We start from the raw sequence: 17014 nt of genomic DNA, 5'->3' as shown, positions 1-17014 counted from the left end.
AGCTATTAAGTAATAAAATAAAATCATTAATTTTGTGTTATACAATTTTTTATTCCAAATATTATTAAACCAATGAGAATATATTTCTGTTATTATTTATATTTTGTGCTGTGATCTGACTTGTATAATCTGAAACATTTCTTTGTAGAATTTATTAAAGCTAAAGATCTGTTTCTTTTACTTGTTTTTAAAAAATAAGAAAATAAAAGAAATATATATATATATTTCAGCTTCATATTTTGAAGCATTTTGTATGAAATAATAACTAATTATTTTTAATAATCTTTATTTTATTATCTTTTGTTAATAGATATAATATTTTATTGCAAACATAATTGAACTTTAAAAATGTTTCGTAAAAGGCATGCCTTTTTAAAAACACTTGTTCTGTGATGTATTATTTTATTTTGTTAAGTTTATAATTTTTTTAATATTTTTGCTTTATCAAAAAGTTTACAATGTGATGTGATGATTTTTCTATTTTTTTTTTATGTATATGAGTAATGTAATGTATATTTTTCAATTATAATTTTTTATTTTTTTTACTGACTAATCTTTGAGATTTGGCATTCTATTCTATAAGCTATTTGAAAAAATCTGCTTGTAATATAAGTTACATCTTTTGTAAAATTTTCTTGTCACATATGCAATTTTTAAAAAATATTTATATCATTATCTCATTTGTAAAAGTATTTTAATGGTTTTAAATTTTTTTTCCAATTTATAAAACTTAAGAAATCATTCTACTAATAATTTATAATCCTTGAAAGCAGCCTTTTAATAACTTGTGATCAGTGAAATCAGTATACTATAAATAATACTGCTAATAAAATTATAAATTGTGATTAATCTAATTTCTCTAGGCTGATTTCCTAGCAATCTATTTATGATCTAATTGACTTCTTTATAATTAAATAATAATTTTTTTCCTAGAAATACCTTTAATAATATCTTTCAGTCTTTTGTGCATGATATATTTAAAATTATAACCTAGTCTACAGACCATATGATTTCATTTTACATACAATGTTTGAGGTATACTTTATTTATTTTGTTCATTTGTATTTTTATTTTTAAAATTTTTTATATGTTTGCATGTTAATCTAATCTAATAATAATCTAATCTAATAATCTTAATATCTAATGTGTTTTGATTATTAACTAATACGAAATATAAAAATTATGGATGGATAAGATTGCAAGTATTAATTACTTTGTTTTTAATAAAAAGTATACTAAACAAATTCAGTCTTTACTTAATTTGTAAATTTTTATTTCTTAAGAAATCTAAAACCATCCATATCTGATATTTTTTAAGAATTATTTCATATAATTGCGTGAGTTCCCACAGTTAAAAAAATGTTTCTTTAAAAAGTTGAATATTTTATTTTACAATTTGTTATCTATATTTTTTCTTTTCTTGCATCATTGTTTATGTTGCAAACTTCTTTTGCATTTTTAAGAAATGAAAATTTTGCATTTCTTTTAAAAGCATCATGCTAATGTTCAAATTGAGACTCACAGTAGTGTAGTATCTCTATTTTCTTTTGTATTTTATTAGTAAAAGTTAGATTTTTCTATTTTTTTCCCCATCATTTTTTAATGAAGTGACAGCTATGAAATATGCTGAAATAACTGGAGAAAATTATTGCATACATTACATTCTTTATTATTTGCATTACATTTTTTATTTTAAATTTTCTTCAGCTTTGTTATTTTTTCCTTCTAAGCTCATCATAATGTAATTACGCCCAATGAAACCTTTTAAAGTACCTGGCTTTCTGTTAAGTATACATATATAAAAAACACTTTCATTTCTTAAAAATGCAAAAGCATTATTATCCAAAATGTAATCATAAAAATAGTCAGACTTTTAAAATCAATTTTGTTTTATACATTCTGTTATCCATATTAGTGTTGAAATGATTTTCATCTTTATGTAAATATTAATTTTTTTATTTACTTTTGTAGAAATTTTGAAGAAAATATAATTAGATCTTTAAATCTACACTCATGATGGGTTTCTTGTTGTGATAAATAATCAGTTTTTGTTATGATAAATATGATAAATAAGATTCCCATTGTAATAATAATGGGATGTATTAATTCCTACAATTTAACTCTTTCTAACCTTTTAAAATTATTTCTTGCTTCTAATTTATTTCAAATTTTGTTTTTAAATGTTACAAACTTATAAGAATATATTTTTTTATTATTCTAAACAATTTATTACATATGCTGTTAATTGTATTTACTGATAAAAATACATAACTGGAGATAAAAAGAATAAGTGATATATTTCTATGCAATACCTTACTAGTCAACAAAGTATACTAAATAAATTTTAATTTTCCCCTTATTATTTTACAATTCTATGTTGTTGAAATTAAGATTCCTTATAATTGATAAACATTTATGTAAAAGAAGATGCTTTAAGTGAAATTTAATGTAAAAGTTTGATTTTGTTAGAATTAAATATTTTGAAATGATATAAATATTTTTTATTCAACAGTGAAAAAAAATTTTAGTAAAAAAAATATCACCATTCTGAAGTTTTTAATATGTTGTTGGTAACTTAAATGAAAATAATTTTTAATATAAAGACTGCATTAGCTATTTAATCCATTTTTCAGTATGTTTTTATGATTAAGTTTAATTAAACCTGGAACCTCTTGTATTATTAGTTAATGATTCTATTAATAAAAGTCATTTCAGAAGTAATGCACAATTGAAATTTCTGAATCAAATAGGATTAGTAGTTGCATTGTTTGATGATTAGTAAATAATAATAACAACTTTGAATTAAATGGAAAATGACATTTAATTATGATCACAAAAAATAAATCTACCTGTTAAAAAATACCCTTTCAAAGACCAAATTTGATCTTTGATTTTTTTTAAGAGGACGTATAAAAGATATTTTGAAGATCCTTCATGACTAATTTTCATTTTTATTTTAGAATTGAAATTTTAAAATTGCTCTGCTCCAATGAAAAAATCGAACTTTTAGAAATGCGATTGTGCATATTAAATCTGTTATCGTAGATGAAACATCTTCATGTGCTTGGAAATTTAGAGAGTGATGCTCATGCACAAATATCGTTCTTGTCATATTTGACAGCTATTCAGAATTATGAGATCCCTAGCAGAATTGCAAATGTATGTTTTCAAAGAAGCATAGTAAAATGAGCAATTCTGCATTCAAATGGGACTTTCACAACTGATGTACTGAATTTAGAAAGCTATCGTATTGTGAAATTGACGTTTTTTGTTTCATAAACGGCTGGCTTTTGAAATGTGCATTGCTTTTGAATTGATTCTTAATATTGCAGTTTGCTTTTTACATAACGAACAAATATGCTTAGATTCAAACTGATGGCACAAAAAGCATTTCCAAAGACGCTACGAGTTTTATTTATGAATATTCTAGACTGTTCCTCATTGTATTCCTTGTTGCTGCCGTACTGATAAGCAGAACTTGCACATATTATATTCGTATGTATAAAAGTTTATGTAGATCTTTATTTTATTTTTTAAAGCTTGTTCATGGATTATGTCACAAGATAATTGTTTAAATAAATAAATTTTTCAAAATCATTTTAGTGTTGTATTTTTGTTTGCTCCTAAATGTTCACCTTGACTCTGATTTACATTTTAATGTATAATTTCTGAGATGTAACTGAAACGTTAAGTCATTTCGTTCTGATAAATCATCTGATTTATTTAATTTATATTGAATTGCAGTTGGATGAAAATTGATTTTTTAAAAATTCTTTGTTTTTGAGAAAGTAACTGAAAATTGGCTACAAAACGTTAGAAATAATAATTAAATAAAATCTGATTTATCTTAATTTATGACAAGTTTACATCAACCAAACATTTTGCCTTACAGATTTGTTCTAGTTATTAATGTGTTATTGTGCTTCTTGTATATTATCCTTATATATGAAGTATATAAGGAAATCATAGACAAAATTTGACCTTGATATTTTGATGATTCTCTATATTTAGATCTCCCTAGTTCGAACCCCCTCCCCCTTTTTCGAATTATGTTTATATCTATCTACGATAATTTAAAAATTATAAAAAGATTGTATATGAGATTTTGATCTGTCCAAATACTAAATCGCCCAACTTTCTTTCTAAAGGAAATGCAGCAGGTCTGTTTGTCCGCATGCATATAAAGGCGATAACTGAAAAACACAAAGAATCTATTACATGAAATTTAGAATTTCTTTTTATTATTGTGATTATTTGAGTTGTATTGAATTTTGGTCTAAATCATTCAAAAGATTGTCACGTGTGTTTGAACGTATTAATTCAAATGCGGGACAAGATAAATGGCTAAATTTAATATATGGGCTTTACTTCTAAAATGTGCCTCAGAAATTATTTACTCATTGATTATTTGTGTCAATTAAATTAAATCCATCAATGTGGATATTTATTTATCTTTTTGTATACATGTGAAGGTGATTAACTCAAAAATACAAGAACTAAATAACTTAAATTTAGACATGAAAATCTTGGCTCTATATCAATTTCTTGAGCCGCCAACCTATAAACGGAAAGAGGCCCCAAATGTATACTGGAATTTCCTCGCTATCCCACAATGTTGATATATTTTAGAATGGACGGAGTTCTAGAACTGGACGATATTAATATCCGAATATAATTATGTTTAAAGAAACCAGAGGAGAGGGTATTCCCAAAACTTTCTCGCATACTCTCTAATATAGGCGTTATTGTCAAGCCTCGCAAAAAAAAAAAAAAAAAAAAAATGCGGATATTTGATATGGCAAAGAACGCCTTGCATGTCATTGGCGTGCAATAGTTACGAAATATTAACCTTCGGCGTGGATTTAGCATTTTTATTGAATCCATTTTGTGATTCTTGTCAAGTTTTTTTGGCGATTAATCCTTGGCATGCAGTTAATAGTATTTGAAAATAGAATTTCTGTTTTATCTGCGTTATTTCCAACTGATTGAAATGAAGTTTGACAGAGAATTACAACTGTAACCACAAAATGACATACCTAATTCGATATATTTAAATCACTGCGTTTTTGAGTTAACGTGTTTAATACTTCTGAAAGTATAGACCGATAAAGGGCCAATTTCTTGCCAAATTTGGCTCAAAATAAATTTAGTAGGTGTCTACACAATAGCTGTTAAATCTGGAAACCGAATCTTATACATCTAGCTCTCTTTGTTTTGTAGTTATTGTGTTAACTTATTTTCGAACAGCCAGAGAGACATACTTCCTCTGAAATGGATTTCGCTCAAAATTTGATAGAAATCGAAAAATTTAGTGTAAAGACCATATACCAAATTTCATCTGCCTACTTCAAAGCGGTTTTGAGTTGTCTTTGTCGCAGATAGACAGATATAATGCCGAAAATGTGATTTTCGAACTCTGGAAGATCTGAAACACAGAGATCGTCAAAATCTGGGAATTCAAATTTTTTGACAATTATAATGCTTCCTGTATGTTTAGTAAGTGGAAAAGTAAAAAAATACATGTGCAGTTACATGATGAGTGGAGCTAACAACGGCATTAAAATAAGTATTTATATAACAAGAATGAAAATAAAAAATTCTGATAGTTGAAACAAATAAAGAAATAAAAAAAGGGGGTAGGTGGTGGGGAGGAGGGAGCAAGTTTTAAAAAGCGAAGAGGATTTTATTACAAAATTATTGGAAATATCGGTCAAAAAGAAAATGTCATGCTTGACTGCAGTAAAGAACAGAATTAAAAGAAACAGATAAATGATAAGAAAGCTGAGGGAAGAATATTCTTTGATTTTCGAATTTTTAAAAGGATTCCCCAAAACCTTTCCGTTTTCTGAATTTAAGCGATTAACTTATGCTTTCGCTTAGCCATTGTTAAATCACTCTTTTAACGCAATAAAAGAGTTGAGAAAGGCCGTGTTTAAAATTAAAAGTAATAGTATTACTGATCTTACTGATGTCAAAGTCTTACTGATGCATAGCAAAGGAGTACCTTCCTTATTTCAAAATCCTTTGCATTATTTTTTTTTTTAATTTATAACAATAGAAGAGAAAATTTCATAGAAATGAAACTGGTATTAATGAAGAGGTAAAATATTGAATTTTAAGGTGGTATAAAAATATTTTTTCTGGACTAATTTTATCTAAAGTTATGTTTTTGAACATTTAATCTAATATTTAATCAATTTTTATTTTTTAGGAAGTGGACAGTATTCTTTTTCTTGTTTCTTGTCTTTTACTTGTTAAGATATGTTACTACGTTCGCACTGAATTTTTTAATACATACAAAAGATGAAAAAACCTCTATGAAACCTAAATATACCCGTTAAGGGGCGACATTTCCCCCCCCCCCTTTTGTTTAAAAAGCAGGACTCATATAGTTTAGAGATTTATCAAATGATGTGCTTAAAATTTTCCACATTGCTTAAGAAATATATCATCTACTTCCTGAACTAAAAGATAAGCTGTATTTTTATCCAGTCTTTAAATATTGGGGTTCGACTAATAAATCACAATGTAATGATGTAAAATAGTATTAAAACATATGTAAATGAAAATATAAAAATCAGTGTAAATTTCTAAAATATAAACTTAGAAACAAAATTCTAACAGTTTTATAATGAAAACTGTTCAAAGGTTAAAAATATTAATTTAAAAAAAATCATAATTTCTCAAAAAAAATCGATTTTTGAACGCAGCCACCTAATGATAAATATACAAAATTTGATTAAATTCGACCCATTTCTCTGGAAAGAGATATGGAGCATACTTACATACAAAAATAGGGTTAATGACTTTTGTTTATATCAAGATAAATTTGGAGGGTCAAAATAAAAAAATGAAAATAATTTTTCAACCTATAAGGCACGAGAATAAAAATTCTAAGAATATTGGATTAATGAGTGGTTAAATATATTTTAATTTTCAACACATAAAAATAAATATAAAAAAAATAAATGGAAATTTAAAACTGCATTGTAAGCGCACTCGATGCGATGAAAGTTTATTGCTCTATCAGAAAGGCCAGAGTGCATGGTCAATTGGATGTCAGATGGTGTAGATCAAAGGTTGATTCCGTTTGGCAAAAATTGACTGAACCGTAGATTTGAGGTTAGGCGGATCTTTTTCCTCTTCTGTTGGTTATCAAATCTTGTTTTTATGTGGTTAAGAACTTTCCGGAAGGCTATCATATCTGATACTTGATCTTCTTGTAAAAATTCGTTTGGATGATTTCGCTGTCTTTAATTATTGGATATAGGGGAATGGATAATGAATTTTAGAAAAATGTCACAGACAATGAAAAATTATTTCGAAAAATATCATAATTTGATTTTTTTAAATCATAAATTGATATTGATTGATATTTTAAAGCATTTTCCTTCCTGTTTCTTTCTTATCTGGCAATACTTGAGGATTAAAAAAGAATTTTTTTTCCCACATATATAAAATTTATTCTAAATAGTCATGAAAGCCTACTTTTATGGCATAGCTAATCCATGTGATCTTTAATAAATAAGCATATAGTTGATAGTTTTACTTCCTAGTCCCATAGATGAATGAATAAATATTAGATTAATTCACTGACTTTAAGAAAAGGTAAGATACAAAAATCCCGTGAATAATACGAAAGTAAATTTTATATTCTAATGAACTCAAAAGGAGGTTAAAGCATTCTCCTATTTCTTCTTCCCATGTTTTTAAAGAATATGTGAGATTTTTTTTCTTCTTTGCTCTTTAACATGTGGCTTGGAAGCAAAACAATTGATTATTTGTATATTATACATTATAATGTTCAGTTTATAGTTAAGTTATACCGACTATTTTAATTTTGGATGCAAACAGAACTTTTGCTCTGAGGTTAGACTTTGGCAACATTAATTTTTTGAAATTTCCCCATTTTATTTGAAAATAACAATGAACATTTAATTTTCAATTGTTGTGATTCAAGGACATTTTGAAGTTACAAAATAAGATGTTTATAAACATTTTTATTTTATTTTACTTACCTCAGATGATGAAGTTCTACTTACCTCAAAGATGAAATTTTCTAACCGATTTGTTACTCACTAACTTATGTGCAAGAGTTTTGATCTTTTATACACTTGTAGCAGCTATATCTTTATATTATTATCTTTGTTTTCGCAAGTTTGTCCCTTTAAAAATTGGCAACACCAGTTGCTTGTTTTGGAATAAAAATATATCTACATGATATAGTTTCGCTTCATTTTAATTTGAAATATAATCTGCGTTAATCATTCCGGAAATATAATCCCTTGTAATAACCGATCTTTATGAACTGTACATAACTGCGCCACACTTTTATGTGCTCTTTATGATAATAGATTATGTCAATATTTGTAAAATCTAACCATGAATTAATCGACTAATTTAATTAATATTTTTGTTTCAGACGAATAACATCATTTGGTTATGAATTTCTTAAAAATGATTTCAGTATTCCTTAATATTTGCAAGATTCCTAAATTAAAAAAAATGAAAAGTAGCAAATCATTAAAATAAAAACATTCACCTTTCAGTTAAAAAATAAATGTGTTTTAAAAACCTTGTTACCTCCTCTAATTTCAATAGTCCCCAAGAATTTGTCCAGGGCCCAACGATGTCTGATATAGTCTTGTAAAATATCAACTAAAACCAAAACCAATAAATTATTAATGTGCCAATGCGCAGTCTACGAGGGAATGTGTGAAAAATATATTCCGTTTAATCCAGTAGTTTTATGAAATGAAGCATTAAATACATTAAAAATTTTTATATCCCTCACAGGTACCTATGTTTTTTTAACGTATTCCTTTTATTGTTTATTAGTTGATCATTGCTGTACTATAATTAGCCCAATTTCCGCTGAAGATCTTGAATTTAATGTTATAATTTGGAAAGAAGATTCAATATTATCGGTTTTCATCATTATTAATGGTATTTTCTATTTTTTATATGTACCGTGTACTATTTTTTACATCATATGTTTTTTTTATTTTGCACGCATCAGAAGAAAATCGATGAAATTAGTTCATTAAATGACAATCCATTACAAAAAAATACTTTTGTAATTTTTGTTTCAAAGTCAATTTTTCTGCTTTATTAGTGTTTCTAAGAATACTATAATGCTTCTTGCGGAATTTATTCTCACATTATTAGAGACATTATATATATATATATATATATATATACACACACACATTGAGTTTTGATGCAGCACATAGACGAGCGCACGCATGCACACAAGAAAATATTTTATCCCTTGCAGCATGAATATCATTGAATCAATCATAACGACAAAAAAAAAAAAAAATATAGTCATTGATTAAAGTAAGATAATATTTTATTTACAAAAATATACATATGACGATGAATACATAAAAATGGTCCCCGCCTTTAAAAAAAAAGGATAATTTTCAAGAAGTGAGGAAACAGTATTTACAAATCTACTCAGTCTTTTGTGCGTTGATTCGGTTCAGAAAAATAATGTTCATAGTACAAAATGTTTCACCATTTTAAAAGACTTTCTTAAGTTTTTACGGAATTCTTCTTGCGAAAGAAAGCGAATCCAAGGTTTGTTCTTAAGTAGAAACATTCTTCCTAATTAAGGCAATTTATGAGCTAGTCACAATACGTAACACATAGTGGAATTTCAATTTTTAGATTTATTATTTTTATTTTTATTACAGATAAAAAATAGTGTTTTTTTTTTTATCAATGTTCGTATAAAATTATAAGTTATTCTTCTTTGGTAGGTTGGCACATAAGCAAACAGAAGAAATTGTATTCTAAAATTTCTAATCATGAAGTTCTTTTTCTCTTAAGTGGAAACGTCATTTTGATTTACTAATATTCTAATTTTGCTCCTTGAGACAAGAATTATTTTATATTGAAGATTAACATTTATGAATAATAATCCCCAAAATTAAAATTTTATATTTTCTGTTAAATTCGTCCAAGAATAAAAACAGAACCAGTATTTTTACACTTCGTTTGATTATGTTCTTATCACCTGCTTCAGTCTTATTCTGACTGGTTCTGTTTATGTATTTCTAATGTCGCTTCTATCCGTCTAATTTTTGAAAATGCAGCTTGTAAAATATTTAGAATAATAAAATGGTGACTTCATTTATAATTAATTAAAAAATTCATTTTTTTAATTCAGAAAATACCAAATTATTTCCCTGCCAGAAGACAGAAATATCAGATGCAACAAATGGATCCTTCATTAACAGAAGATAAACTCATATTTTAGGGATTCTTTCCATCAAAGAAGCAACTTTATGGCACAAAACTTTGAAAATATCACTCTGGAACTTTTTTTTTGTTACTATGGAACGCAGGCATAGTAACCACACATCATAAAATGCAGAAAATGATTGTAGAAATCTCATAATGAACATAAATTTCAATGACAAACTACAGAATGATGGAAGTAGCACTAACTTAATAAATAGTACTTTTAAAGAAACTTTCAGTTCTAAACTGTCTCTGATGTAAAAAGTTTCAATTAATGAAGTCTTTTCAACTCAATAACATTCACGCGTCTTCCCTAATAGCACAAAATATCCAACGACATTGTTACGATTTCTACACGATATTGGTCGGCATCGAATATCGATCAACATCATGGAGATATCACACAATATCTTGTGCCAATAAGGTTCGACTGAATCAGAAACATTTCTTGAAGATTTGTCTCAACGTGATTGATTTGATGATTACAAATCATCAAATGGCGCAAGTGTCATTGGTTTATGCAGTTTCGGATAAAGACGTGTTTTGTAAACGCAAGTTTTATCTGGAGACGAAGCACACCATGGCTCTTCTAGTATCACATCATATGAGAATCGTCTCAGCTGTGAAATAGGAGCCGGTTCCACAAAAACGTTGTTCTCCTCGGGAGCTTCTTCTACATTGATTACCTTTTCTTTCCTGCTTTTCTCCCATCTTGAAATGTATGGCAGAGGTACTCCGAGAAGTCCAGAGAGAAGTATCAAAGTTCCAGAAATGTAAAATGGTGCATCATAGCTGCCTGTTATATCGTAAAACATACCTGGAAATGCAGAAAAATCATGTATAAGTATAAATAGTTTTATTTGAATAATAAAACCTGTTAGAATTATTTAATGTGAACATTTTTTACCAAGTATTCATTTAACGGTCATTCTCTTGAGAAGATTGTTAATAGACACCAGATAGAACAAAAGATAAAACGGAACATTATGCTACTAATTGAATTCAACCAATGAAATATTACTATAAGAAACGTTTGGATTTAAAGAAAAGGAATATCAAATAATTGCTAAACTCATCCATGGACTCGCTTAGAAATAGTGGATAAATCAGATTTTTTCTTTGCCTTGTTTTCGCACTCCAAATCTTCATCCGTTAGCCATCTTTCTATCCGTAAATTACTCGTTTACGAGTACGCCTGTAACCACATTAATGGATGTCATAATGCAAATCGTCATTGTTAAGGCAAGTATTAATAACTCATTTGGTATTTTCCAGTGTATCCACGTATCTATTATAGAAAGTGCAGTGGCGTCCATGACCAGTTAGAACATTCCCTGTTCTCACTTTGTTTACAACATTATTACATTTACTGCATGTATTTTCAACTTTGTTCTGTACACAAAAAACTATTTTGTGAACACGATGTCGAGTAAATATTTTAGTTTAGTTTAGTTCAGCAGTGTCTTGAGATTCATGCTTGCCATTCGACCGCTTTCTCTCCATTTTTCCCGACTCCTAATATATATGTTATTAATTATTGATCTTTTCTATTGTAAACATGTTGCCACATTAATTTTTTACAGTACGTCATCTTGAGTGTTGCCAGAACCTGTATTCATATATACTCGTTTTGTTTTTTTTTGAGAAAATGTAAATTATGCCATCATACTTTTTTTAATACTTGTGTTCCTTTCAAATAATTAAAATTTCAAATAATGTCACTGTATTAATATAATATATCTAAGGAGAAATATTAGTTCTCAGCAATTCATATGGCAGCTTAATGGATTTAATAATCCAAAAGTTGTGTCTCAAGGGATTAAGTATCTCTAAAAAATTTACATCTCTTTTACAAAAATCGGGAAATGAAATATTTTAATTACGATAAAAAGGTCGAAGTAATCTCTAAACAAAAAACAATGGGATTATAGCCAAATTAAATTTTCTCATCAAAATAAGATATTGAGAATAATTTTTATATTCAGTCCCAGGGATGTGCATTTTTAGAAACTGAAATGAATAAAAAAAGTTCTTGTTTTTGAGGGAGAATATAATTTATTAGAAAAGTCAATCAGGATTCAAAAGAAATATCATTAAAAAAGTTTTCTAATACTATTCTAATAAATGAAACTTTGACTGCATTTCTGTAAGTCCCTTATAATTTGGTTTGAAACGGGATATACCGATCATAATACTATTTAAAATCTATGACAGTTATTTGATTACAACTCTAAAGCAATAATATGAACTAGGTTTGGACTATTATGCATCCATGTAGATCAGAAAAGGTCTATTCTAACAAAATATTTCGAATTCAGCTTTTATTTGACATGAGAATGCTAAAATTATTTTCTTGTCGAAGATTATGATAAGTTTTTCCAAGTTTCATTCAGTTTTATCGTTTTATTTTAAATTAAAAAAATCAAATGTTGTTACTAACTTGGAATGTAAGTTATAATTTAGTATTAAAATCAGTTTTATTCTAAATTCAATTCAATAATTTTTTCAGAACTCAAATCTGTTAATTATTCGACAGCAATTGTTTAGTTACTACTGCATATTTTAAGAATGGTATACATTTTAAAATTAATCAGAGGTATTTTTAAATCTGTTTGTTATTACCAAAGGAATTTTTCATAAACCTCATTCTCCTTATAAACAAATCAAATAAACAGCAGATTGACCTTGTTAGGTTATCTCGATTCTGTTATAATCAGGAACCACATTTCCAAACTAAAGTGACGAACATTGAATATGTGTCAGCATGAATACATTTTTAAAAAACATGACAGGAAGTTTCGATCAATATTTCATTGCTGTTTGTAAAAATGGATCAAAATATTTGTCGGCTTCACAGAAGATATCTGTCAGCAGCCAATCGTTTACAATCCACGCCCCAAACCTTGAAGCATTTCAACCAAATTAAATATCACTTCCACTAGGGGTGAAACTCTTCAACAGCTTTTATCAAAAAACATAAACGTGCTGTTATCTCTAAATGCTCAATCAAGATTAAGAACGAATGATGCAAGTTGCTGCTGATGTCTCATCAAACTTGGCAGCCTAAAGTCCACGAGATGGCATAGGTCTCAAAAACATGAATTGGAATTTAAAAAATTTTAAAATATAAGTTCGTTAAACATGAGGCTTTTTCATTTTCAAGGGCATTTCCTTGCCAGCCAGTTCATACATCGTTTATACTTTTTTTTTTCGTTATTACTGCGTCTTTTTTATGAAAAAAAATTCAAGAAAAAACAATACATTGTGAAACAATAATAATCAAAGATTAAAAGAAATAATATTGTATGAGATTTTCAGAATATGTAGATATCATGAAAATTATACGAACATTAACAGCCAAATACTGAACATAAGGCAGAAATATTTAACAGTAAGCCAAAATAAGAAGGGAAAAAAATAGATTACAACGTATATAACAATTCATATTATATTAATAATAAAAAATATAATGTATTACAAATAAAAAAAAATTTACTACTAATATATAAATAAAATTATCGTACAGAAATGAAAGAAATTAGGATTTCGATGCATTACCGTACTGTCAGCCTACAGAAAGATAACTAAATTATGTATTTTTTCAAAAAATCTTCCTTTTTGGTACCTGTATTTTTGCTGATTTTAGAATTGTATATTATTAAATATATAAAATATAAGATGTTTTTAAAAAGAGAAACGATTCTGAATTCAAAAAGAGAAAAAAAAAAGTCAAACATCTCTATCTCTACTAATAATTAAGCAGAATTGTATATGACTGTGTAGTGAGTAAATCGGCACTTTTCACAATATACATTGCGACCAAGAATACTAAATTTGGCACAGCTATACTTCAAATGGTGGAAATGTGCACCTCAGAGGGATTTTTTTTTTGTGAAATTTTCAGTCCTAAAAAATTTTAGCGAAATTTCAACTTTTTCTAGAGAGTTTTTGAAAATGTTTTATAGCAAAAATAATTATTACATCATCTTAAAATTAAAAATTTTTTTTTGAACGACACCAATTTATTGCCATGTATATTTTGCCTAATTATAATTAATACGTAAAAATATTTTTAATCATATTTTATAACAATATAATTTGGTTTTTGTAATGAAACTTATGTCATATTCTTTGTTTCTACAAACATTTCATTTTGGAATTTTCTTCCATTATTAATGATCAAAATTTTTTTTTTTTTTTTTGCACAAGCCTATTTTTGCAAAAAAATTGTAATTATAGTCTGAAATTTTGTTGCATTTATTGTTAAGATTTAAACTCAAAAAGAAACAACGATGAAAAAAAAACTCTCACATTTTTAAACATAACTGTTTTTTTCCTGCTGTATAATTGGATGTATAAAAATATATTATCGATATTTTACCTGGGAAAGTGCTTTTCTATTTTAATATGAATTTGTTTACTAATTTTTTGTTGAATTAAAGAAGTTTTTAACGCGTATTCTTCTAGGATATTGCAGAAATCATGAAATATTCTGTAGCAACGTAAAACCTCAATGCCGAATGATTCTACTTTCTATCTATACGTTTTTTATGAACATGTTTTTGACTCAGTAAAGATTTGATTAATTGAAGCTTAATCATTTTTTCTTTTCTAGTGTTAAATAAGCAGACTAAAAATTAGGGAGCTGCATAACATAATGAATATAGGAGAGAAAAATTTCTAATGTAGTCTGAATTACATATTATCAAAATTTGATGTTAAAAAATACTTTGATGCGGAAGTTATTAAAACGAATAAAAGAATAAATGGAATTTTTAATGAATTAAAGCACTAATTTATAAATATATATATTGGCAATACGAATCCATTATCTACTTTCAGTGTTACAGACGATGGCGGACCTTTATGACTGACAAATATAATCTTGTATAGTCCTATTTTTATCCCCCAGTTTCAAATTAACTTCTAGTAATAATAATACCAATGGCAGATTTCTGACTAAGCAGCTGGTTGAGAGAAGCGGAATGCAGGCGATAAAAAAATTCTTTAAGTTAAGATGCCAAATAAATGACTTTATAAAATATACAAATTCTGGAAACCTGCCAATATAATTGTCTTCCATAATCTGTAACGCTAGAACGGAGATAAAGATATATCCTTCTTTTTAATCCGCGTCATTATGACATGCAAAATCTCGTTTTGGCGTCTACCAAATGGAACTGAAATAAGTTTTTTTAATGTTTAATTTGATTGATTTATCAATGTTTGATACTGATTCACTACATTTTATCGTTATGACTAAATTGAAGGTTGTTGCTAGTATTTTTTTGGGCATTTTTAAAATTTTGTATTCGGCAATGTATTTTTTTTTTCATTTAAGAGAATATTAAGTGTTTTAATCTGATTTTAATAATTAATTTTGTTTTGAGTATTCGTAGACATTATGGATAAAGAATGTCCCATTGAGAGGAAATAAGATTTCTAATTTTATTATATACTTACATCTAAAATGCACCATAAATAATAACTTTTTTTTCATTTCTTAAGCACTCTGCCAATATATATGAAATCTACTTCAAAATTCGTTAGTTAAACTTTGGTAATCAGATTTAAAATATTGTTTAAACAGATAATTTTTCTAGTTATAAAATAACAGCACTCTAATGGATGTTTATCTTTAATTATTAAAATCATTGCTATATAAAGTATGATTGAGAATATCATATTTATGATGTATTGAAATATCTTCATTTATCTGGTTATGTAACATTACTCTTCACAAATCCTGTGAATTAATCTTTTTTAATATAATATTTGTTTCAAATTTATGATTTTTTATAATTTATCCTTATAATTAAATGCAAACAGCAGGAGGAAAAAAAGAAGAAAAGAGAAGAAGGAATGTCAGAATGGATATCATTGAATAATAATTAGGATGAATTTTACGAGAATTTTATTACTTTAGTCATTTTGTCCCATGATATGCATATTAAGAATAAATAAATAAAAACACATTTTTTTACTGAAATTTAAAAAAGATTAATTAAGATAAATCTTTAGATGATGATTAAGTTAAAAATGTATTGAAATATGAGACTAAATTCACTAGTTACGAAAAAAAAAAAAAAGAGCCTTATAATGTGTATTACATCAGAACGAAAAATACTTAAATTATCATTGATTAATACGCAAATGTTTCCACGCTGAATTTCATCAAATCATGAACTTTGTTGATGATGCCGATTAAATCAACAGATACTCAAAGCCAGTCAGTTCGACGCTGAATTTGAGATAAAGCTATTGAATCGTTAATCAATGGCATTAATCAGTTTATGATGCCCGCCGAAAGATTACAAGGGAAACAAGGGGCAATCTAAAACGTGTGAAGATGGATTGCTATCATATCTTTCACCGGCATCCATCATCCCATTGCCACCTCAAAAATCTGTTTTCCAGGGAAAGCGCATTTTTTTTTTTTTTATCCTCATGGTGATCTAAAAATATAAGCAGTTTCCCATTCTCGAAAAATAGAAACAGAAGGATGGACCAATGAACGACGCTTGTTGAGATTTTGTACAGTTGATTGAATTCTTTCTCGCCAATGGGAGAGAATTAATATTATGATAATCTGACCAATAATCTCTCATTCATGAAATGAGCTTCGCAACAATTGCTGCTCTTGAATGATAGATGCAATGATTGATATGCCTACTTTATTTTGGGTCAATGCGTAAGAACAGTATTCTGAAGAACAGAAGTTATGACATAATGGACATTTATGGATATTGAGCGTTGATTGACATTT

At 27.1% G+C, this 17014-nt stretch overlaps 1 protein-coding gene across 1 annotated transcript in view; it reads right to left on the bottom strand.

The window, feature by feature from the left end:
• Positions 1–9342: 9342 nt before the first annotated feature.
• LOC129984025 (monocarboxylate transporter 1-like) overlaps positions 9343–17014 on the bottom strand; it is a 42033-nt gene continuing 34361 nt past the window's right edge. The window contains exon 7 of the mRNA XM_056093777.1: positions 9343–11065. Within this exon, the coding sequence (XP_055949752.1) occupies positions 10731–11065 (335 nt within the window). The 3' untranslated portion in view covers positions 9343–10730. The remainder of the gene's footprint in view (positions 11066–17014) is intronic.

This window comes from Argiope bruennichi, chromosome 9 (genome assembly GCF_947563725.1).
Source record: "Argiope bruennichi chromosome 9, qqArgBrue1.1, whole genome shotgun sequence".
NCBI classification, from domain to species: Eukaryota; Metazoa; Arthropoda; class Arachnida; order Araneae; family Araneidae; genus Argiope; species Argiope bruennichi.
Note: the sequence above shows the minus strand (reverse complement) of the source record. Positions and strands in the feature narration are given on the sequence as shown.